A 22,734-nucleotide genomic window follows, 5' to 3' on the forward strand; every position below is an offset into this window, starting at 1 on the left:
CCCGTCTCCCCCCAGCAGGAGCTCCTCGTCCGGGGAAGGCACCTGTGCCGTGTGCGGGGACAATGCCGCCTGCCAGCACTACGGGGTACGGACGTGCGAAGGCTGCAAGGGCTTTTTCAAGGTGAGAGCTCTGCGCTTTGCTCCCTTCCCTGCTCCCCACACCCTCCCCGTCCTCCCCACCTGTCCCGGTATGCTCCCGGTCCTCGCTCGGGGGCTCAGGAGCTTTGTGTGTTTGAGCTCAGAGCTCCACAGCAGGGCAGGATGGACACCCATCCAAAGTTTTTGGAGAAGGGCAAAACAAGTCCTCCATAGGATAAAAGGACCACCTAAGAGAAAGGGCTGTGGCAGCGAGCTGGGCAAACCACATCCACGGTTTGTCAGCATCCCTCAACGGGGCAGGGTCACCCCTGCCTGAGCTATAAACTGGTTTTATTCCATAACACAACATAAATCCAGCCCGGTTTTTACTCAGTCACTTGTTCCAATTAAACCTCATTTTTAAGCAAGAAATGGAACCCTGAAATTGTAGAGCCCAGCAGATATTTTAGTGGATGGCAGTGGTGCCATTTGTTGCCCTGGGGCAGTTGGGGTGGGGACAGCTGTGGGGTTGGCACCCAGAGGAAACTGGTTTCGCACGCAGGACAAAGCCAAGCACTTCTAGTTTCATTTGGTTGCTGCCTTGCCATTACTCTTCAGTTGAGGACCCCAGTGAGTCCTGACCAGTGGAAAGCTGCTTGCAGGGCAGTGACTAAGCACCACACAGGGTCCCAGTACCTGCTCTGTAATGGAGAAGGCTTTGCAGCTGAACAGCGGCGTGAATAACATGCACAGCAGTTCCAGTGGAAACTTTGTGTCTATATTTTTAAGAGTTGTATACTCTCTTCTTGCTTTTAGATTTGGGCACTTTCTAATTTCCTTTCAACAGCCTGAGTTCATATTCCAGTACTCTTTTCAGAACTAGATTAAGTGAAGAACTTGGGATAGACTTTTGGTAGGATGGTTCTGTGCAGCAGTTTTAATTTTTTCTTTTTCCATTTGGAGTTGATTTGGTATATTCCTTCCTGCAAAGGTAGCAGCCGTGCCCCTGTTCGGGTTAAAGATATGATGGGAGCAAAAATAGTCCAAAAATAGCTCAGAGGAGGGCGTACAACATTTTTTTAAAATTGTAGACGGAGCTGCTAGTGTTACTTAGTGATGTTACTTAATCCTTTGAAAACATGGTGAAATAAAAATCTGCTATAAAAGTCATTTGTTATTTAAGTATGGGAACACCAATAACCTGGAAACAGCAGCTCTTATGGGCCCAGTCCTGCCCCTGTGGAAATCAATAGCATATCTTTGATTTGGAGCAGTATCTAGAGCTTATTCTGCACAACTAAACAGTTTTTAGCTCCAAAGTGCAACAAACGATATTTGCTGTCTCTCTGGTATTTAATACGTTGAGGCTGTTAGTTGAAAAGCAACAGAAATTATGAAATAACATTTATCCATTAATTTATTTGCAGTGAAAGATTTAATAGTGAATGTTGTGTTGATAAATTTGCTCCTGTTCTGATGTCTTTCCTATTAATGTCTTTTTTTTGGTGCTAATTTATTTATTGACATATCTTTGATTTTAAGTATGGAAACGTCATTTTGTAATGACAACAAAAATGTATCATGGAAACATGATACATTTTTGCATCAAGATTTTTTACATTCTGTCAAGGCTTAACAAGTTTTCAAAAATTTGAAATTTATTTTAAGATCATTTTTGAATTAATTTAATGTATATAACTACAGTGTAATTCTGTAATTCTGTCTGTTTTTTTTTTTTTCCTCCTAGGTCAGGTTAGCTTTCCCAGGATATTTAACTAAACATATTTTGTAGGGGTTTCTGGTATTTTTATTTTTCTCCCTGACGATTTTAATGGCTAACCAAAGCAGTTATTGTGGTATTTGACTAACAATAACGATAGCAAGAGAAGTACATTGCAGATTATTTTGATTTTATTTTAATAAGGTCAGCAATAATCAAGGGAATGAACCAAGTAGAAAATTGTTCCCAAAGGGGTATTAAAAGCGGAGATAATCTAATCCCCAAAGGTAGATGTGATGACCTGATAATTTCAGATATGATTTTATCATTCAAAGTTGCCTGTCTCCAGAGACTTGCTTCAGAACAATCCTAGATGATTTTCATTGTCAGCAGCTAACACTAATAAAATTGTTTTTCCTGCAGGCTAGTGTGTTAGGAAATTAATTTTATCTAATTATATGAATTGCACTGTCGCTTTTCATGTTGTAATTAAAACACATTTTGTCAGGTTCTAAGTTGCTCAAGAAACGATCAGTTTACTACTTTTTGTGTTGCATTTTCGCAGAGGACAGTTCAGAAAAATGCAAAGTATGTTTGTCTGGCAAATAAAAACTGTCCAGTGGATAAGAGACGTCGTAACAGATGCCAATACTGCCGGTTTCAGAAGTGTCTCAGCGTCGGCATGGTTAAAGAAGGTAAGGACTGTTGCTATTACTATACCAGACACTGAAATATTGTGTTTAATGAATCTCTGTGTGTATGTGTGTGTGGACATGGACATCTCTACCATGAATTATACAGTGATGGGATTCGTAACTTACCCCAAAACATGCATATTTGTGCAGTAATGTATTGATTGTCTTCTTTTCATCCATATTATCATATTTAGACTTTAGACCCCAGAGTTCAAGAACAGCAAGGTCACAAGAGGATAATTTGACACTGGCCAAAATGTCTTCCTTATTAACTTTGAACATTGCTCGATAATGCTGTTGGCTTCCCCTGTTATCTCACCAGGGGCTGCACTGGATTGTGTGCATTTTGACATAGCATCTTGTCTCATTCCAATAAGCTGATTGTAAATTTGCAATTAATTTAATTTGAAACAGGATCAACTCATTAGTCCCGATTCTGCAAATATTTGAGTATGTGAGTAATACTGTGTGAGCAGTCTCATTGCAAATACTAACATGGATAATATAACCTATATGGCGTTACCATCTTTTTTTCAAATGCTTCAAGAAAGCTAAAATGAGTTTGAATGAATGACTTTGCCATTTAAAAGGTGCACCAGTAGTAGGAACGTTAGAATTTGTGTTTCACATTAGGTCCTCTTTCAGCAGTAGAGTGTGTGTGTGTGTGCACGGGCACACATACATGGGCATGCAGATGTGCCACAAACAAAGCAGGAGCAGTAGGAACACAGCTGGGGTTTAAGTAAGCAGCTACATTGCTGCTTACGATCATAGGTCTGACGCAGTTTTGGCATCATTTGTGTTCCTTTGCTACCAAAGGCATCAATAGCATGTGCTGAAACTGGAGAATGCTCTTATTTTTGCTGGGCTGGCCACCATAAGAAAAGCAGGTGTTTGTTCTGATCCATCATTTGCCGGTGTCTTCACAACTCATTCCATGGATTTTTTTACCTAGTTGTCCGTACCGACAGCCTGAAAGGGAGAAGAGGTCGGCTGCCTTCCAAACCAAAGAGCCCCTTACAGCAGGAACCCTCTCAGCCCTCCCCGCCTTCTCCTCCCATCAGCATGATCAACGCCCTTGTACGAGCTTTAACTGACTCCACGCCCAGGGAGCTTGACTATTCAAGAGTATGTCTCACTTTTCTTTGCCTGTTTGGTTTCCACATAGAAATGATTCGTCAACTGCATTTCTACTTACCAGTCAGTTTGCTGAAATGAAGTTAAATGTGAAATTTGGGCGAGAGTAGAAATTTGTCCAGCTGGCCATGTCTTTTCATGGTAGGTGGACAATGAGTGGAAAGGAGATGCAGTAGAAATTAGTGCTGTAACATTTCGTTGTGAAGATCTCAATCACAAAATTGTCTGCACTATATTCCATGGGTGAATGAAGGCAAAAATGTGTGGATAAATAGAGCATTCTTCTTGCAAAAGGCTGTGCCAGAACACTATCAATTACAATATGATCAGCTGATCTGCAAAATTCAGGAGCAGTACTCATATGTCCAGTATCTTAATTTCCAGGTTCTGAAGCCTATAATCTAATATCACTTCCCTAATATTCAGATATAAGGGCTGAAGAAAGTAACACTGGATGGATAGGGCCATTTCTGCTGAATTCTATAGGAATTTTGCCATGCTTTAAATGGGACAAGGGTCTTGCTTTGGATACACCAGCATGACTATTTCTTCAGTAAAACTGACATTTATAAAACAAATCTTTTAAAATTAAAATTCTAAACAGTTATCTCAGCAAAGTTTTACCAGAGGTTATATATTTTTGTAACCTTGTTGCTTTATGTGTCATAGTCACCATTTAAATATTCATGGAATACTTTGAAAGCTTAAAAACCTGTTAGATACTTACTAAAATACAACATTGAAATGGCTTGTTAGGCAGGCTTTTTTAGGCAGGCTGATATAGGAAAGAAAAGTACAGTTAAGGAAAAACAAGATCAAATTCCTTCCCTTTAATGAAATATGATTAAATCTGAGTCTGTAAAAAATACGTCTGTATTCAGACAAAATCTACATTGGCCATTGATCACTTCTTGCTGAGTAATATTTAATACTAAAACATATTTGATTGTAATTATATAAAAATTACATCATTCTATTACAGAATATACTTACATATATCATTTAGCAATTTTAAACATGCTGTAACATCTTTTCTTCAAGCTAATCTGAATGTATATGATCATACAATTTTCCAAATAACTATTAAGAATCTAGCTGTTCAGCATCTGACAGCCTTTTAGGAGAATGCATTAGCCATACGTACACGTGTTGTAACGTACCCAGAATGTCTCAGGGGGTCATTTTGCAAATACCAAGGTGTGTGACAAGCTGTGCTCTTTGACAGAAATCTGCTGGATTCTATAGAATTGCAGGAGTATAATAACCCAGGCCAGGAAAGCAGTGTCTAACCTTATGTGTTTATTTACAGATATAAAGTTCTTCAGTATTTACCAAAAGCTGAATGAAAACTGTGTCTTTTTATGTGACTTTTTTCTTTGTCCTGCAGTAATTATTTCTCTTTTAATGAAAACAGCCCATAGATCTAATTGTTGAACAATTCTGTTGGATATTACAGGAAGCATATGATTGACAGTAAATTAATTTAGTCCTGGTAGCTAAAAGACTTAAGTACAATTATCTGTTAGGACATGTTAATATCTAAGTTTTTCTTTACAATAACATATATAATAGTCTGTTGTCCTCAGCAGTACTGAAAAGACAAAAAAATGCTAAAAGAAATTAATGGATTCTGGTGTTTTTCATAAACCTTATACTTATTTTGAAAAATCAAGGGAGATCACAAACAAATGCTGTGTAAAAACCAAGACCGACTAAATGGAATATGCTATAAACATACTGCAATGCTAAAAAAATCCCTTTGAAGAATAATCCTGTACCTATAAAGATTAATTTATGTCAAGTTTGGTTAGGCTTTGACCCTGCCAAGCAAATGGGTAGATCTGGAAATCTGGCTCTGGAGTTAGTCCTAAAACTTCTGCAGACATGACCTTAATGTTTAGCATGTTCTTCATCTTCATGTTTACAAGCTGTAATGTCTTGATTGTCTTTAAAATACTGATAAGAGTTTCACAGAGGAATGTGTACTCCTTCCCTCCAAAAAAAAACCCACACAGAATAAATACCAAACCCAAATTAACATAGGTTATGTATTTTAAACCAAAACAGATTGGAACCAGTTCTGTTCAGAACATGGCTACTTTTCATTTCAGCACAGGTTTTAACTTACCAGTCCACAGCAATGGTATATTTAGGTACTTGGTTTCAAAAAGCAATTACTAGGAAGAGAATTTGGTTTATGAAGTCCTTAAAGGCCAAGGGCCGCAGTCCAGTCTCACACCTGTTTTACTGGTACAATTCCATGAGTTTACACTTCTAAGTAAGTGAAAGGAGAAACAGACCCGATATTTTGCTCTCCTTGTTCATGCAGAATAGCCACCATAGAAATGTTGCCTCTTTGGAGGGAGAGTGCAGCATTTGGGTAATAATCCTCTCCCTTCCTTAGCCACAAAATTAAGCAAATATTTGGGCTTTTGGAAAAACAAGCATAGCTTCTCCTCTGTGCAGAGAAGTTATTGTTAGGATTCTGTAGCGGCGGGCAAAGAGTAGATACAGGTTGTGCTATCAGGCTCCCCAGCACCAGGCTCTGTGGATCTCTTTAGACAGACTGTACTAGTTAAGGTTGCTTGCTGTGCATGCACACCCCCCACTGAGTAACAGTCCAGTCTCATTTCCCTCCCAAAGGAGCTCGGAGGAGGGGAGTAAGGCAGAGCTTTGTCTTCTGGCTTTCTCTTGGTGTGCCTCCAGTTTGCACAGGGCAGGTTAAGAAATGCAGATCTGAGCCCTTCTGTACGGTGTGTGGCCTCTTAACCAAGAGCAGGATTACCAGCTCTCTTGGTCAGAAAAAAGGTTAAATATCACCTCTTCTCAATGGCATAATCATGGACAAAAACTCAGAGATTTTGGCAGATAAAGGAGAATCATACTTACTGTTTATGGCTGTTTATATACTTATAAGTCTGTTACTTTATTTTAGCTATTCTTTGTAAATACTAACTCTTGGTAGCAAGCAGTGACATATTACAGCAGCTAAAATTATACAATTCCATGTTATTTTTCACCTTTCTTCTAAAATTGCTCTCATGGGATAAACTATAACAAATACAAGTTATTTTTTTTAGATGCATTTAATTCAGTTTTGTGCCTCGTGGGGTGCCACATTCACAGTTATGTGACATAATGCAGTATGCAGCTTCATTAGAAAATGTTAAAACTTTGCCTTACTTTTGCCAAAGGAATGTTTTATAAATATTTGGAACAAATTAATACCTGGCATAATTACGCTGACTTGTGATGAGTTATATTTAGAATGAACTTGGGGTAGTATATTTTTTTCTTCTCCATGTCTTTTCCTTCTTCACTGCTCAAAGGATCAAGAATGTGTCTTGCTTTAACAGTACCTGTGGTGAGGCAAGAGCTTCTGCCAGCCGGCTGTGTGCAAAGGAGTCAGGTCACCCCCCCGTGCACTAAAGCACATTTCCCAGAGCCAAGATGCACATTGTCTTGGCTTGCTCCATAGCTTCATTTTAGGAGGGTCCAGAACATGCAAGGTGTCTGTAAAAACATGTTATCTTTTTCTGCCCACTCATTGCCACAGCACACCTTGCTGAAGTACAGTGCCAGGAGTAGTTAGTTCATTCTGCATGAGCATCCTAAACTGCTCCGTTCAGGTGGGGGACTGAACATGTAAATGCTGCAGCATACAGATTTTTCTGTGGCTGCTCCCCACTCTCTCTGTATTTTGACTTCTACATGATTCACTGTCACAGGATCCTTCGGAGTAACTGGGGCAGAATTTGTCTCAACGTGAACTTTATAGGAGGGATCACAGGTGTTTCGCTAGCTGACCAGGGATGTGAGCTGGAGCTTAACATGAGAAACGTGCAGTTAGTGTTGGGTGAGCAGAAGAGAGTCATTCAGGGCTAGGACCAGGACCCCAGATATGGCCAGAGGTGTCTAGGATTGCTGTGATTCTCCAGTCAGTCAGCAACTCTGACACTGTGTCCTTCATCCCTTACCTGCCATCAGCAACCGTCTCTAAGTAGGACAGGCAGAGAACAGAACACCTGCCTGAGAAGTTCTGTTTGCTCTCCCCCCCTTTCCTGTGCAAAGGTGACCTTTGGGTTGCAGTTGGCAACTTGGGTGAGAGCTGCAGCCCAAGTGGCACACCTGTAGTAAGGTCCTCCCAGGCTGCCAGCCCACTGTTAATGATCAGGAAAGAGATGTGGGTCTTTGTGCCTCCTTTCTGGCTTGTGGAGTTGATAAGGAGACCTTTAGGCTTATGGAGGCTTATGGAAGCCTTAACTGCACGTGGAAAGTTCTTTCTAAAGGGCATGCACACTTCCTTCAGCCATGGAGAGCACCTCAAGCTTTCCTTGGCTGAGTCCCAGAGAGAGAGTGGATATGAAGCCTCTCCCAGAAATAAACCACCAGATGTCTGATGGTGAGGACATTGTTACAATATATTCCAAATTATTCAGGTCCTGCTCAGAAAGCCAGCAGCGTGTTCCAAGCACAGAATCGGACTAAGCCACGAAAGCCCCTCTTGTATTTTCTGCCCAGAGAGACAGCAGTGTCACGGGGGTGACAGGGATCCACCAGTGAGGAAGCAGGAGATAGCAGGGAGGGAGCTGTCAGAAGGGAAGCTGAGCAAGCTGAGGCTATGGAATGGTTGTCTGGAAGAGTTATGGCTGCCTAAGCAGGAGAATAGGTTCTCCTGCACCTTGAGTGTTTCTATTGGAAGGATAAAGGGTGATTCGGAGCAGCTGTTTCACTCTGAACCAATTCTGTATTCCAATGAGGCAACGCTGCATGCGTCAGATAAAACATGATTTATCTAATGTGTCTCTATCACTGTCAGATAAAATGCAGTTTGAGAGGTTTTGGAAGAAATATGCATTTTGGACATACTGAGACAAATTCATCAATGGGAAAAGTGTTTAATTGTAGTAAGTTAAATAGTATTTCTCTTCTAGAGCGATTGGAATTATCCTACTCACCAGGTTTCTGTTTCTGTTTACAAACTGCATCTAAGTACTTGTAAAATGTGATAAGTATTATATTTCATTTATAAATACTAAACTATTTCTGTATGTGTAGAAATATTTTTGCAATATACACGTAAATAGAAAAGCTCCTGTAGTTAGCCAGACAGATAGATAGACGTAGACCTGCTTATTATGCCTTTGCAAATAATGCCAGCTTTGCCACAGAAGGAAATGTTGATGGGCAAGTAATGCCATATGTTTCACAGAATGCCCTTAAATGCATGTAACGTTGCTTTCTGTGGCTTTCATTTTAGTACTGTTCCACTGATCAGGCTGCTGCAGGCACAGATGCAGAACATGTACAACAGTTCTATAATCTTCTGACTGCCTCCATTGACATAACTAGAGGCTGGGCAGAAAAAATCCCAGGATTTACTGACCTCCCAAAAGAAGATCAGACATTACTCATAGAATCAGCTTTTTTGGAGCTGTTTGTACTAAGACTCTCCATCAGGTAACTATTTCATTTCCTCTTTAGCTGATGTGAAAAATCATCCGTCTAAATATTTTGAAGGTATAAATATGGCACTATCTTTGAACATTGTCAATTGTACCAAAAAATCCACAAAATATCAGCAATGTCTGCATCCAACGGATATGGTATTTGTTTTATGCTGAAAAAAAAATAAATTAAAAAGAGAGCATAGGTCTCACTAATGTGCTTCTTTTTATTTGTTATACCTCATCCTCTTCTTCCATAGTGATCAAAACTAATCCTCAGGTACTACTTGAACAAGTTTGCTTCATATTCATCAGCATCAACCATAGAAAAGAACCTTCAGTATGAAAGCTTTTGCCCTTTCCACCTTCTTTTGTGCATGCACATCTTTGTCATCTGCTTTTGAAAGGGATGAAGATTTAAAACCTTGTTCAGATTGTTTTTCTTCTTAATGCCAAGTTGTTTAATAGAGTGAGATGCTGTTTGTCAGTCTAGAACTAGTTAAGACACTTCACTAAAACCATGTTTAGGGACTGGGAAAATTACAATCTGGTAATTTGAGTTATGCCCATGTTCCTTTAGGTTGAAAATGACCTTTGCATGCGTTTTTTGACAGGGATTTTGGCAATGGGGAGGGGAAGGAGAGGAAAGCTTGGCTGTAATGTCTCTTTAGCACACAGGTTTTCAAGTAAAAGAGTTTATGATGGTACACATGATGGGGTGCATTATTGCATGTATTTTCAATTGTTTTTTCCTTATTAGTTTTTACAGTCTGAAAAATGCAGGTGAGACTAATTGCTGAGAGTTGCAGAATCTCTTGTTTCTCCAGTTTTTATTAGTTTTGTATTTCAAAATGCACTCAGTATTCCTTTGGTTCAAACATACAGTATTTAATGTAAAATGTCTTCTCTGTTTATGCCTTTGGGCAGGACCAAAATCTTAACTAATTAGACAGTCTACACCACATGCTACAGCTAACCTCAGGCTTATAACTCTACCAAGTAAGCAATCATAGGAGCTTGTTTGTTGTACTTTGGCCCCAAGGGAGAAGCATATTGTCAAATATGAATGCCCACATATGTCTCAGGATAATATGCCTTGGATTTTAAGTGACAGACACTTCAATACTGGTTATGCATTTTGCTGTAAAGTGGAAGATGCAATTATAATTTTTTCATTTATTTTTATTTGAGGTCTGATACTGCTGAGGATAAGTTTGTATTCTGCAATGGACTTGTGCTTCATAGACTTCAGTGCCTTCGAGGATTTGGGGAGTGGCTCGACTCTATTAAAGACTTTTCTTTAAACTTAAAGAGCCTTAACCTTGATATCCCAGCCTTAGCAAGTTTATCAGCTCTAACTATGATTACAGGTAAGTGCTCCTTTGTTCATAGAAAGCTTCAGACTCTAGTACTTTGCTTTAATGTAGATTCAGGCAATTTCAGCAGACTGACTTCACGATATTCAGGGTAAAGTGAGTATGATTTTTAAGCATTGTAATGAGCATACTGGAAATGTGGACTGGCATTAGTCCATCAGATACCCCTGTTCAAATGTAGTCTAACTCCCTATTTCTTCATGTTTTCATTGTTTTCTTGAAATAGTCTCTAAAAAGCAAACTGCTTCAAAGCAGGTTATGTAGCTCCTACGGAAACATTCAAAATACTAGCTGAATTCCTAGAAAAGTCTAATGAAATCACCAGGTCTTGGGTCTTCTGTATAGGAATACTAACTAATACCAGGGTAGCTCAAGAGCTAGAAGCCATGTAGCCATATGAGCTAGTATAGCTCACTTCTTTGCAAGATAGCTAGACCAGAAAGAGTGCTTCCTGGAGGCAGGTAAGCTGCTTTTGGTAGCCAAGCTACTGCAGGCATTCCATGGGCTGCTTTTTTGAGAGAGAAAATTGGAGAATCGAAAGGAGAAAGACCCTCTTCCACAGTTGTACAAAAGCTTTTGGATGTATGTATGATCATACCAACCCTTCTGCCTACTGGGGCAAACTGCAGGAAACTAATGTCAGAATTGGCCGGATCTGGCCAGTTAGTAGAAAACAGGAGAGTTTAACCTTATAAAGTGTAATTTTCTCCTCCCAAAACAACAAAGCTCCTTGAAATCCACACTGCATACCTTGGGCTTCTTGCAATTGAAAAGTCATGGCTGATCACAGCAGGAAGGGCTGGAAGTAAGGGTGTCTGACAGACACACGGCAGAAGTCAGAGCAGCAGTCATCTCTGCTGGGAGCCTCACACTCAGTTCAGAAAAGCTGGTAGTATAGAAGTACAACTGTGTCATCAGTGTGAGACAGAGCTTCAGTGTGCCTTGAGCTGGATCTTCCCAGGGATGCTGGAAGCTCCACTGGGATGGATATTGATTTCCTTCTGCATTTCAGGTATCCACCACTTTGCAGGTGGTGACCTCAACAATATCAGCTGCAGTCTTCATTTTACCTAGGTTGAGATGATGCTTGGGAAACACTGAGATAAAATGCTCAATGGCAAACATAGACACTGTAAACTTGCCAATTTGTGTTGCCATTGGTGGGGTCAAGATTTTGGCTTCGGTGTTTACATGGTACACTTCCTTCCTGCATTTGGGTGAAGGGTTAGTGTATACATGTTCTAGCATTAACTCTCTCCTTCTTAGGAAAAATATTTTAAATTTAAATTAATTTCCATTCATTTTTTTTTTCTGCAATTGGAAAAGGTTCATTAAGGTCCAGATTCTAGTTTCTTTAATAAAACTCTTAAGTCCAGAATAACTCATTGGAATTGCTTTGTTCTGTATGAAAAATTTTGCAGATGACTGATATGTCACAGTAAGAAAGAACATTCACAACTTATTTCTAACTCCTCTGTATAAACATCCACAGACATGTTTTCGTGCATACTTACATATATGTATTATAAATACATATATATGTATTTATGTGCATGTGTGTACATATACAATGTCTATATGTGTGCATATAGATTTATATATCTCTAAATCAAGGGCAGGTGCTCTCTTTCTCCATATGTATTTATATAGAGGCACATATGCTCCCATGTATATAGCACCTATCATTGATTTAGGTTATTTACTATATATTAGGTACATCTTTTTTAGATAAGACACAGACGGAGCTAGTTCTTGATTATCTTGCTGACAAGAACCATGAGAGGACTGACTGAGAGGATGCAGGTCGATGAACAGGATCACCTGCCAACTGTCTATATGATCGTAGAAAAAGCTATACTATAGGAAGAAAAGTTGTCCTCCTTTTAATGTGATGATTCTTTTTCAGTTAGGCAGCGCTTGTTTGCTGTGCTGGTTTTGGCTAGGAAGGAGTTTTCTTCATAACAGCTAGTATGGGCCGTGGTTTGGATTTGTGCTGAGAAGAGTGTTAGTAATTCAGGGATGTTTTTTACTGCTAAGCGGAGCTTACACAGAGTCAAGGCCTTTTTTGCTCCTCATCCCACCCCAGCAGTGAGTAGGCTGCGGGTGCACAAGAAGCTGGGAGCACACAGCTAGGACAGCTGGCCCTGGCTGACCACTGGGATATTTCAGACCATACGACTTCATGCTCAGCATATAAAGCTGGGGAAAGGAGGAGGAAGGGGAGGATGTTCAGAGTGATGGTGTTAGTCTTCCCATGTGACCTTGATGTGTGATGGAGCCCTGCTTTCCTGGAGATGGCTGAGCACCAGCCTGCTGATGTGAAGTGGTGAATTCCTTGTTTTGCTTTGCTTGCACATGTGGCTTTTGCTTTACCTATTAAACTGTCTTTATCTCAACTCACAAGTTTTCTCACTTTCACTCTTTTCTCCTCCATCCCCCTGGAGGGTGGGGAAAGTGAGCAAGTGGTTACGTGGGGCTTAGTTGCCAGCTAGGGTTAAACCACAACAGTTGCCCTTACATAAAAGTTGAAGTTGTCCAGTGGCTGGCTCAGGTCACCCTAAGATATTTCATAGAAATGTCTTTTCATTAGTAACACCCCACATTTCTTCCTTTTCTTGATAACGACTCTTTCAGGAGTTGGCTATGTAACTATGGCTAAGGGAGCACTACAGCACAAAATGCTGGTGGGCAGGGTCCTTTTGTGGCCTTCTCAGTGATAGCATATTGAAATTTTATATCCAGGAAAGCCTTGAGGTTTGCCTCTGGTATTGCATTCCACAAGGAACAGCTTCTTGTCTTCTCCCTACGGTCTGACAAGCCATGTGCTGGTTTTCAGCTTGTCTTACCAAAAGAGGAAAGCTAGTGAAGATAAATTTTGGAAATTGGAAATAGGCTGAACATTTGAAAGCATTGTTTTGAGGCTTGGCCTAGACTTAAGTGTGTGTTTTAGGTGCCATCGTTTATCTCTGGAGAAGGTGATATTCTCTCCTGTATTAGACTGTTGGAGACAATGGGTAGTCACTAAATCCTGGTTCAATCCCTTTTTGTGAGTCAGAGCAAGAGAGAGCGACCTCTTCCAGGAACACAGGATATCTGACTATTGAGTGTCCCTGTCTTTTGTGTTGAGGCCATTTGCCATATTCCATGGGCTGCAGAATGGCTGTTGTGTATGATGATCTGGGGACGATCTGATGCTCAGAGGGACACCCAAGGCTCAGTCTCTGATCTGATTCCAACAGGAGGGAAATCTGACCATGGTTCTCCCATGTCCCAGATGGATATCCACTGGGCTGCAAGATAGGAAAGAGAAGGAAAGCTCTGTTTTGTGAATCTTCTTGCTTGCTTTTATTAGTATCACTACAAAACCAGAATGCTGGCTTAGGCAATTTTTTCTTCATTATTACACAAATTGCTCTGGTTCTTCTTTTGCATCAGTCAACTTTTCATGACTTGATGGCTCAACCAAAAAAAGAAAAAGACAACAACCCAGTGTGCTATAATAGTCATAGCTCGTTCTACTACTGTGCAGCATGTTAGGTAGCACCAAATTCAAGAATTGTCTCTCCAGGTAAAGAAAATTGCTCCTGGGAATAATGACCTGTTTGTTTTTCTTGTTTTCCTGAGTGCTCTCCATAGCCCAAAGATGTGTTTTTTGGAAACAACCAATCCTGTATACCACTCATTGGCAGTAGTGCTGGAAGAGAAAAGTGAGAGAAATTGCTACGCTCTTTTTCACATTTTCTCTCCATTCTGCAAGTGTTACAGGGAGAACTAACATCTCTCCCCAGTGAAGGAAGAGCGAATAAATGTAAAAATTAGTGTGGAGGTGAGAAGAAATTCCACTGTTCCCACGGTCCCAAGATACAGAAGGCTCTTCTCTCATTTTGGGATATGCTTTTGGAAATCAGCTTCCCAGTAACAGCCCCTGTAGTTCTGGTGCCCTTTAATTAAGCCTGCTGACTTGTTTGGAGCTGCTAAGCTTCATGTCCTATCTCAACCACAGCTGCAGGTCACAGCATAGGGTCCATGGTTATAGGCATATATGACCATTTGTTCTGTTTAGTAATTTTGAGAAGAACAACAGGATACCTAGTATCACAATAGTCACTAATTCACTGTTTCCTTTGAGTAAAACTAAAAGTGTGCACAACATAAAATAATCAGGAAAAGATTTTGCAATATTTTGCATTGTATAATCCATCAGAAGCCAATCTATTTGTGCTTTTTCTGTTTATTATATGCTTCCTGGGAATTTGCAGTATGTTGCCTGGAAGGAAAGTATCATGTCAGATTGCTGTTGAATTTTCAAGTCCTTTCAGATAGGACATCACCTTGAAAAAGCACCTAGAATGAAAGAATTGACACCTGGTTTATTGTAGGTGGCTTGCAAATAGTTAACTTAAAATTGCAATGCCAAAGCGCATCATTCTTCTATAAGGTACTCCTTTAGGATCTTCCTCTCTCTGTCTCTCTTCTCTTTTTTTACTTCCTTCAGTTGGTTAAGAAGGGCTGGACACAACTTCCTCCAGAGCACATCAGTGGTGCTCTGAGCATCAGCCAGAAGAAAGTAGTTGGGAAATGACAAATGACATTCACCCCACATCCCCATGAAAGCAAGAAATTACTTCTGTCCTGGTCATTTTCTGTGGATCATTCATTCTGTTGGGATGCAGGATCTGATGAGCTAAAGTAGAGTGCCAACATGGAAAGAAAATGCTGCTCATCTTGGGACAAGTTCTGTCCTTGGTTACACACAGACAATGTTTAGTGTGCTGTATGGATCACACACCTTCCTGCACACCACGCCGTGCTGGACTAGATAGTGTTGATGATGAAGTTTTGCAAGTAGACCAGATATTAGCCTAGCCTATTCTTGAAAATGCTTCCTTAACTTCCCAAATTACCATTTATAATGCTTTGCTTTATAGTTTTTCTAACAGTGTCAAAATATAAAGATTGAGACTCCAATACCAATCATCTCAAGGGCACACTCTAATTTAGCCTCAAATTTCTGCTAGCTCTGAAATGGCTAGTGGTTTCTCTTGCTCTCTGATTCTCTTTTCTTCTCTGCCTCATCCTTTCTCCATCCACATCAAAATATTATTGTTTTGCCCACTTGACACTCTCAGTGGGATGCTGCCGAGTACAGAGCATTCTAGCCCTCATTCAGCCAAGCTCTTTCGGCATATGTTTTATTTTAAGTGTGTTACAGACCAGCCCAGAGCTGCTGTATATATTTGGCTTATTCACACTCTTAATGCTTTGTTAAACTGGCACCAGAACACTGAAGAATATTCAGAGGTTTCAATTAACTAGGAGTTTGTGTTTGTTTTCCTGCTGTTGGGCTTTCCGTTCCAGTTTACAAACACAATTTTTAGCACCAGCAGTCATACCAAGAAATAGTAAGAAGTCTGGTCTGGCTTAAAAGGGTATGGTTGCTGCAGTTCTCTTCTGAACATGAATTTGTCCAACTTCCCTGTGGAAGGGAGGTTCACCTACTCTTCAGCAGCAGATACCCTTCAGTCTTGTTGCCAGGATCCTCTGGAGTGGGTGCTTTGTGTGCTGGGTCTACATATGAGCAGGTGGCAGACTGGAGGAGTGTAGGAGAGCCAGTTATAAAAAAAAAAAAACCTCCAGATTGCATTGTCTGCCTTCCCCTTGCCACTTTCCTAAGGGAAATGCTGTCAGCATCAAAGTGAAGTAGTCATTGCTCCTTCTCCCCTTTTGCTGAGGCAAGGACTCCTACAGTAACCAGTGGCTTCCGTGCTATGTTGTGAATTTCTAAAAGGATGGAGCAAAGTGTGATGTCCTGTGTGGTCATTCAGCTCATCTGTCTTCAGGTAGCTTGCACAGCTGATGGAGAATACAGGGCACCTCCAGAAGATGATTCATGCCCCTAAAATCTGGATCGTCTTCTAAAAATGCTCATCCTTCCACTGCTATTAGGAAGAGCTCAAGAAGTCTGTGCCCATAGCTTTGGGCACCCTTTTGAAGTGCCTGAAGGTTAGGCAGGATGAATATGGGACAGATTGCAACAGGAAAGAAGACTCATGGATCTGCTGAGTTGCAGTCTTGCTGTGTGAGGCAACTAAGCCTCATGTTTATTTGAGTTATAGAAAGGGAAGAGGATTGTGAAGGGGGAAGAGAAAATCAGATAACTATATAGAAACCGAGACAATCAAGAGGCCTATTTTAAGTCTGCAGCATAAATCTGTTGCATTTCTGATAGGACTGACACCTCAGAATGTATTAAGGCTAAAACTGACCCACTCTGACACAGAGCACACAACCCAGGGGGTCTTTGAGATACTCAAGATCTTTGAAATACTTGTGCTCTTTGAGAGGTGTTTCTCATAAAGGTAGCACTCAGTCTTTCCAGCCCAGGGACAATCTACCCTGTGTCAGAAATTAGGGACAGATGGACTAGCACAGCTGGTGATGGGTTTTTCTGATCTTTTATTTCTTCCTGTCAACTTTTTGCTGATCAGCACAATTATAGCACAGAGTCGCATTGAGATTCCTGGGAAAAGAGAAAGGCACAAAGTACTTGCTGTGTTGAGTTTTCCAGGATGAGCTGCTAAGTTTGCAGAGCTTTAGAGGCAAGACTTCTGATGAATCATTTTGACAGGCTTATGGAGAGCATCTTTGCCATAAATCACCGTTTTTCGTGCAAAAATCAATGGTATCCTCAAACACAAGGCTGAGAAATCCTATATTCACTTTATCTGTGCTGCCTTTTTAATTGTCATTATAAGAAAGTCTTAATACAATAATATTTACAGACCTCCTCAATCAGCTAGAGAAAATCTATCAGTTTTGACTAGCTGTCCTTCTTGGGATAAATCTTGGCCTTATTCCTTTGTGGATAAGAACACCCTGTGGAAGACAGCGAATGATGAGAGGCCATTTTCTCCAGTGTCAGTGCACACATTGGTTACTGCAGGTGCCTTGTGCTGCTCCCTTTAGGTTGAGTAAGAAAGACTGTGAGTCTGTCTTTGTGCAAATGGGACTGGTCATAAGGACAAGGCAAGAAAATATGCTTCCTGCTATTTGAACCCTATTAAATGTAAATCTCTGAATGAATTAGACCTAAAACTCGTCAAGTCTACCAAAGAGAGGAGCTGTTTTATCTATGAGTAGTTAGAAGCTAACAGTGCCAGTACATGCAGTACCCTTTACTAGCAGAAGGGCTTCCACAAAGATGGCTTTGACTTTGGGTCCAGAAGGGATGCCTTAGGGATTGGAAAACCCCTGAGGCAGTTCCAGTCATGAGGAATTACCTTTGTAGAGATTTGCAAGTAGCAAAGGCCATTGCATGGCAATTCATGCAGGAGAGGACAGTTTGGTTTATTTCAAACTGCTTTAATATTGTAGCACCACAGAGAATGGAGTATCTCCTAATTCTGAATTTCCATGATTTTGTTACAGAAAGTAAGGCTACTAATATTATAATCTTTGCACTTACTGTATTTTGCATTAATATGTTTTATGGCTGGCCACCAAAGACAGGATTTGCTCATGAAACCTTCTGAACTTGTCAGCATGAGACAGACTTTAGTTCTGGCTGGAAATGTTAATAACATTGCTGTACGCTCCAAAGCCAGAGATAATTTTATATACTCTGCAGCAAGGTATGCACCTACTGAGGTGCTGGTTTTAAAATGTGCTCTGCTAATTTATAGTCAGGCTTTGGATCCATTCTAGTCTTTCAGCTCCCCAGATCTATAAAGATATCTTCACTTACACAGCCAGGAAACAACCTCAAAACAGATTAAAAGATGGGAACTCTTCAAAGACTGCAAGATTAATTTAATGTCCTGCAGATTCTCTCAGTAGGCTAGCGGTAAAAAAAAACCTACAGCTTTTCAAACCTGTATAAAATATTTATCCTCCAAGATTTTTAATGGCAGAATCTGCCTAAGTATTTACTCTCAGTGACCTGTATAGTTAAGTCTTACATAATTACACTATACACCATTTACTGGAAAGGCTTTAAATATTCATTGACGCCTCGTGTTTTAATGTAAACAAGGCACTTAGAATACCTAAGGTTTTTAATTCCTGCAAGGTGAAAAAGATGTCTGAAGCAGATGTTACTGCTTGGATGAGTGTTGCTCTGAAGCAACATGGCAAATTGATGGTACTTTAATGACAGAGCACAGTAGCTTCTGGCCAGAGGGGTACATGTCTGCACCTCTCTGATTTTGATCCCAAACCTGGTATTCTCCAGGAGCTAGTTCTGCCTAAATAAATAAAGTTGAAAAAGTGCAAAGTGCGTGAATATCAGTGGAAAATCAGACCTTTACATTTCTGGCTGCCTTCATTGAATCCTATCTGTTTTATTGGTTTGTCAAGAACATCCAGCTAAAGCAGGTGGCAAGGGGAGGCAATGAAGAGTTTATATACACATGCCTGGGCAAGGCACTGCTGAGCATAGACATTCTGCCTGCGTCTGGAAGCAAAGAAAACTGTGCTCTTTTCACTGTTCGCTAGGGGATGGACAGAGAAAGTATCTACTGCTTGCTCCTCCTGCACTAGAGGAACAAGAGCTGAGGGCAATGGGCACAATATGGTCCCAAGCTGCCAGGAGTCAAGGAGGTAGCCAGGGAAGACAGACAACTTCAAATGCATCAAACAAGAGAACTGCCACGATTACTCCTCGTCTGCTGCTGTCACTGTTTTTATATGTCTAGTGGATAAGAGCAAATTTAACTTGCATTTTCTTAGACTGCCATGTCTGGTATAATTCTATTTCATGTGTAAATTATTATGATCTTGCTATGAAGCCAGTTCTTTCTTGCCTGTGAATTTCCAAGTAAAAGGCAAATCAAAACATCACAAAATTATTTGAGATTATTATTCTGAAACATTATATTAATTTATCCACTAAATGATAGCAAACAACACAAAATTCTTTCCCGGTGTATCAGAAAAGAGCCTGCTTTTAATGAATCATAAATCTGATTCATTCTGCTTATGTTTAAAGAACTATGGATGTGTTTAACATCCATAGTAGTGTTTTAAAAGGCTGCATGAAGGGGGACAGACCCCAACTCCGCTTCCTTTTAGGAATGTCGAGGTTTTTGTGATGGTAACACAGCAGCCTTTTCACTTTAGGCATTGCTCACTCAAAGCAAAATAGTTAACTTCCAGGCTTCTTTTATCTTAAACCTTTTAAAGATGAATAAAGTAAAAAGCAGCAGCTGATCAAAATAACAAAGGGTGGTAAGGTGCCTTTAGTTTCTTATAAGAGTGTCTGCAAATTCCTGGTGGAATTCTAGGCTGGGCGCTGATGGAGCTGGCTAAGGATATCGATCGCCACTTGAATTCACTGAATAAATAATGGTTGCCATAGTTATTGAGCATTCACAACTGGTGGGGAAGCACGGAAATCTCCAAAACACCTCCTGTGATAGTTTTGCTGGAAAATCACCCAATTAATTCTGTCTCATATCATGAAAATTATGTGAGATACACGGGATGCTTGGACTGCTTCTACTGGAATTTCAATCATAACTGAGCATCTCTGCTGCCTGTTTTAGCAGCCAAAGGGAAAAGGCTGCTTGCCATCTCTTACTTTGTGTGGCAGAAAGGTTAACTGCCATCGCATAACCCCAACTGTTCTGAGAAATCTTACACTGTCAAAGCATTTTTTGTGCTTTGAGTACCAGAGTATGGATTTGGGTTACACTCAAGAGAACGAATTCTCTCCATTTGTGGTCAGGATGCTGATGTGTTTTTTTCTCCTGCCTTGCAGAACGACATGGATTAAAAGAACCAAAGAAAGTGGAAGAGCTATGCAACAAGATCACAAGCAGTTTGAAAGATCACTTAACTTTCAGTTGCCAAAACAAAGGACAACCACTTGAGTCTGCAGAGCCGAAGGTACTGGGTGTTCTGGCTGACTTGCGTTCTCTCTGCACACTGGGACTGCAGCGCATCTTTTACCTGAAACTGGAAGATTTGGTGCCAGCCCCTTCCATTATCGACAGGCTGTTTCTGGACACCTTACCCTTCTGAGTCAAACCACCCTCCCAAAAGGCAAACGCCCACCAGAGCAGGCAAACGGATCGTGACTTACAGCTAACATTTCTGCCCTCACTTAACAGAAGAGCAGCTCCGAGTCTAAAATGAGGTCTTTTCTGGCGCTTTGTCCTTACAACCTGAGGCCTGAAACTTACTGGCTTACTGGTTTGGGGTTGTGTTCTTTGTTTTCTTTTGTGTGATTTGGGTTTTTTAAATGGCTAATATGGCACTTTTGGACAATGCTATCCCAGCAGCAGTAAAAGGTTAAAATGACTGTTTTAAATCTGTTGTTTAACACCTCATGACACATGAGGAATAATATTACAGAAGCTGTGTTTGAAAACAGGAACAGCAAATAGTTGTTTGCCAGGGTAGTATGTGTTTTGTGAGGATACCTTTAGCATACTTCCTGCATCAAGGGCACATACATCAGCACAATCTAAACAAAAATTCACTTTTTTTAGCAAAGTACATTCAATTGAACATTTCATACCAATCAAATATAGCAAAATGACAATGGCTGTTAGCTCCCATGTTCAAGTGCAATTTTTTAAAGTGCTGTCTTACTAAGTCTCGTTTATTAACTAATTTATTTTACTATGAAAACAAACGGAAGAAATCAAGTGAGAAAATCACATGCACTAACTTACCTGACAGAGTTTTCCAAACTTGATTCCATGTAGCGTTGACTTATTGACTAATGTATGTGGAAGACACGGGAGCAACTGTGTCTCAGTTGTTCCTTAGCTAAGGAAATTCGAGTAAGTAGTGATTGGAGCACACAGGGTCAGCATCAGGGATAGTTCAGGTTTAGACTTTTAACATAAGTGACTAGTTAGTAAACGGACAGCAGATGGTTTTCAAGAACAAGCAAGTCTTGTAAAATAGTATGAATGTAAGTGCTAGGAAGGATATAGTGGGCTGCGTTTAAACATTCCGTGTTCGTACTCCTTTTTGTATGTTTATACTGTTGATGCCATATTAATATGAAATAATTTGTTGCATAGTGTCTTTATTTGTATAAATGTTTGTATGCATGGTATATTGTAATGGCTTTGCCTGTATTTATTGCAATGACTGCCAGCTCATGGGAGCCCTGTTACACATGATAACTAAATGGGGTGTTCACACTGACTCAGATACACCAGTTGGAAAACTATATACATATATATAATGTGTGTATATATATATGTATATACCTATATTTGTGTGCGTGTGTGCGTGTGCGCGTGTCTTTTTATTAACCATTTGTATATAAAATACCTGTCAAATCACAAGCAGAGTTATTTTACAGTTTATTTGCAGTGACTTCGAAGGCAGTACTGTTTAGCACTTTGATATTAAAATCTTGCTCATGTTTTGCTAAATTCAAATAATATTTAAAAAGTTTAGTTCTAAAAAACTTTATATGCACTGTATTAAGTCAAAATTTTGTTGGTCATTTTGCTAAGGAAATTTTTGAATGTCAACCTGATGTCACTGTATCTTTTGTTAGCTTTAAACATTCTAGCTTTTGTCTTTTTTTAAACGATGCTGTTTATATGGAAATTAAATTATACAATCAAACAGATGCCAAATGAATTGCCTAATTGCTGCAAAGGATAACCCAGATATCGAGTCACTGTATGGTTTTCAAATGGTAATCTGGTATTTTATCACTTTACTATGTTTGGATGTGCTTTTATGAAAAAATTATTCTTATATCAAGATTTATAGTAGTGTCAATATGGAAACAGACTTCTAATCACTATAGTTAATATTTCCGGTTTACCTGCAGATAATATTTGGAAAAGTATTGCTTTTTGTATTGACTTTTAAGCTTATGTGCAAACATAATAGCATAATTAAATATCAGAGAAGCTAATGTTTCTTGTAGGTTGCTGTAACAAGCCTTACCAGCAAGACATATATTTTGACTGAATTTGCTTTTGTATATACTAAATATATATATATATATATACGTATATATATATACACACACACACACATGTGCGCATACAAAAACATACAGACACAAAATCCAAAAGTATGTTTACTTCTGTCTCCTTGTGTAAGACACAAGGTCCCTTGAGAAATTACTTTTATCTAGGGACGAATCCTGCCAGGTGCTGAGCACCAGCTGGTGAGGGCTTGCAGACACTTCTTGCAGGTGGGCCCTTCAAAGAATTTTCAGGCAAATCAGCATAGTACAGTAAAATGGCTTTTTTTTTTTTTTTTTTTTTTTTTTGGGCAAGGTTTTTTTTTTAAGGGGAAGT

General features: G+C 39.9%; 1 protein-coding gene across 1 annotated transcript in view; it reads left to right on the plus strand.

Moving 5' to 3' along the window:
• NR4A3 (nuclear receptor subfamily 4, group A, member 3) overlaps positions 1-22,400 on the plus strand; it is a 23,197-nt gene extending 797 nt beyond the window's left edge. Inside the window, exons 1-6 of the mRNA XM_008947254.1 lie at positions 1-121; positions 2,364-2,493; positions 3,449-3,621; positions 8,891-9,090; positions 10,269-10,447; positions 20,211-22,400. The exon at positions 1-121 is cut by the window's left edge and continues 797 nt beyond it. Of these exons, the coding sequence (XP_008945502.1) occupies positions 1-121; positions 2,364-2,493; positions 3,449-3,621; positions 8,891-9,090; positions 10,269-10,447; positions 20,211-20,473 (1,066 nt within the window). The 3' untranslated portion in view covers positions 20,474-22,400. The remainder of the gene's footprint in view (positions 122-2,363; positions 2,494-3,448; positions 3,622-8,890; positions 9,091-10,268; positions 10,448-20,210) is intronic.
• The last annotated feature ends 334 nt before the right edge of the window (positions 22,401-22,734 follow it).

Source organism: Merops nubicus, unplaced genomic scaffold (genome assembly GCF_000691845.1).
Source record: "Merops nubicus isolate BGI_N331 unplaced genomic scaffold, ASM69184v1 scaffold10499, whole genome shotgun sequence".
Lineage (NCBI taxonomy): Eukaryota > Metazoa > Chordata > Aves > Coraciiformes > Meropidae > Merops > Merops nubicus.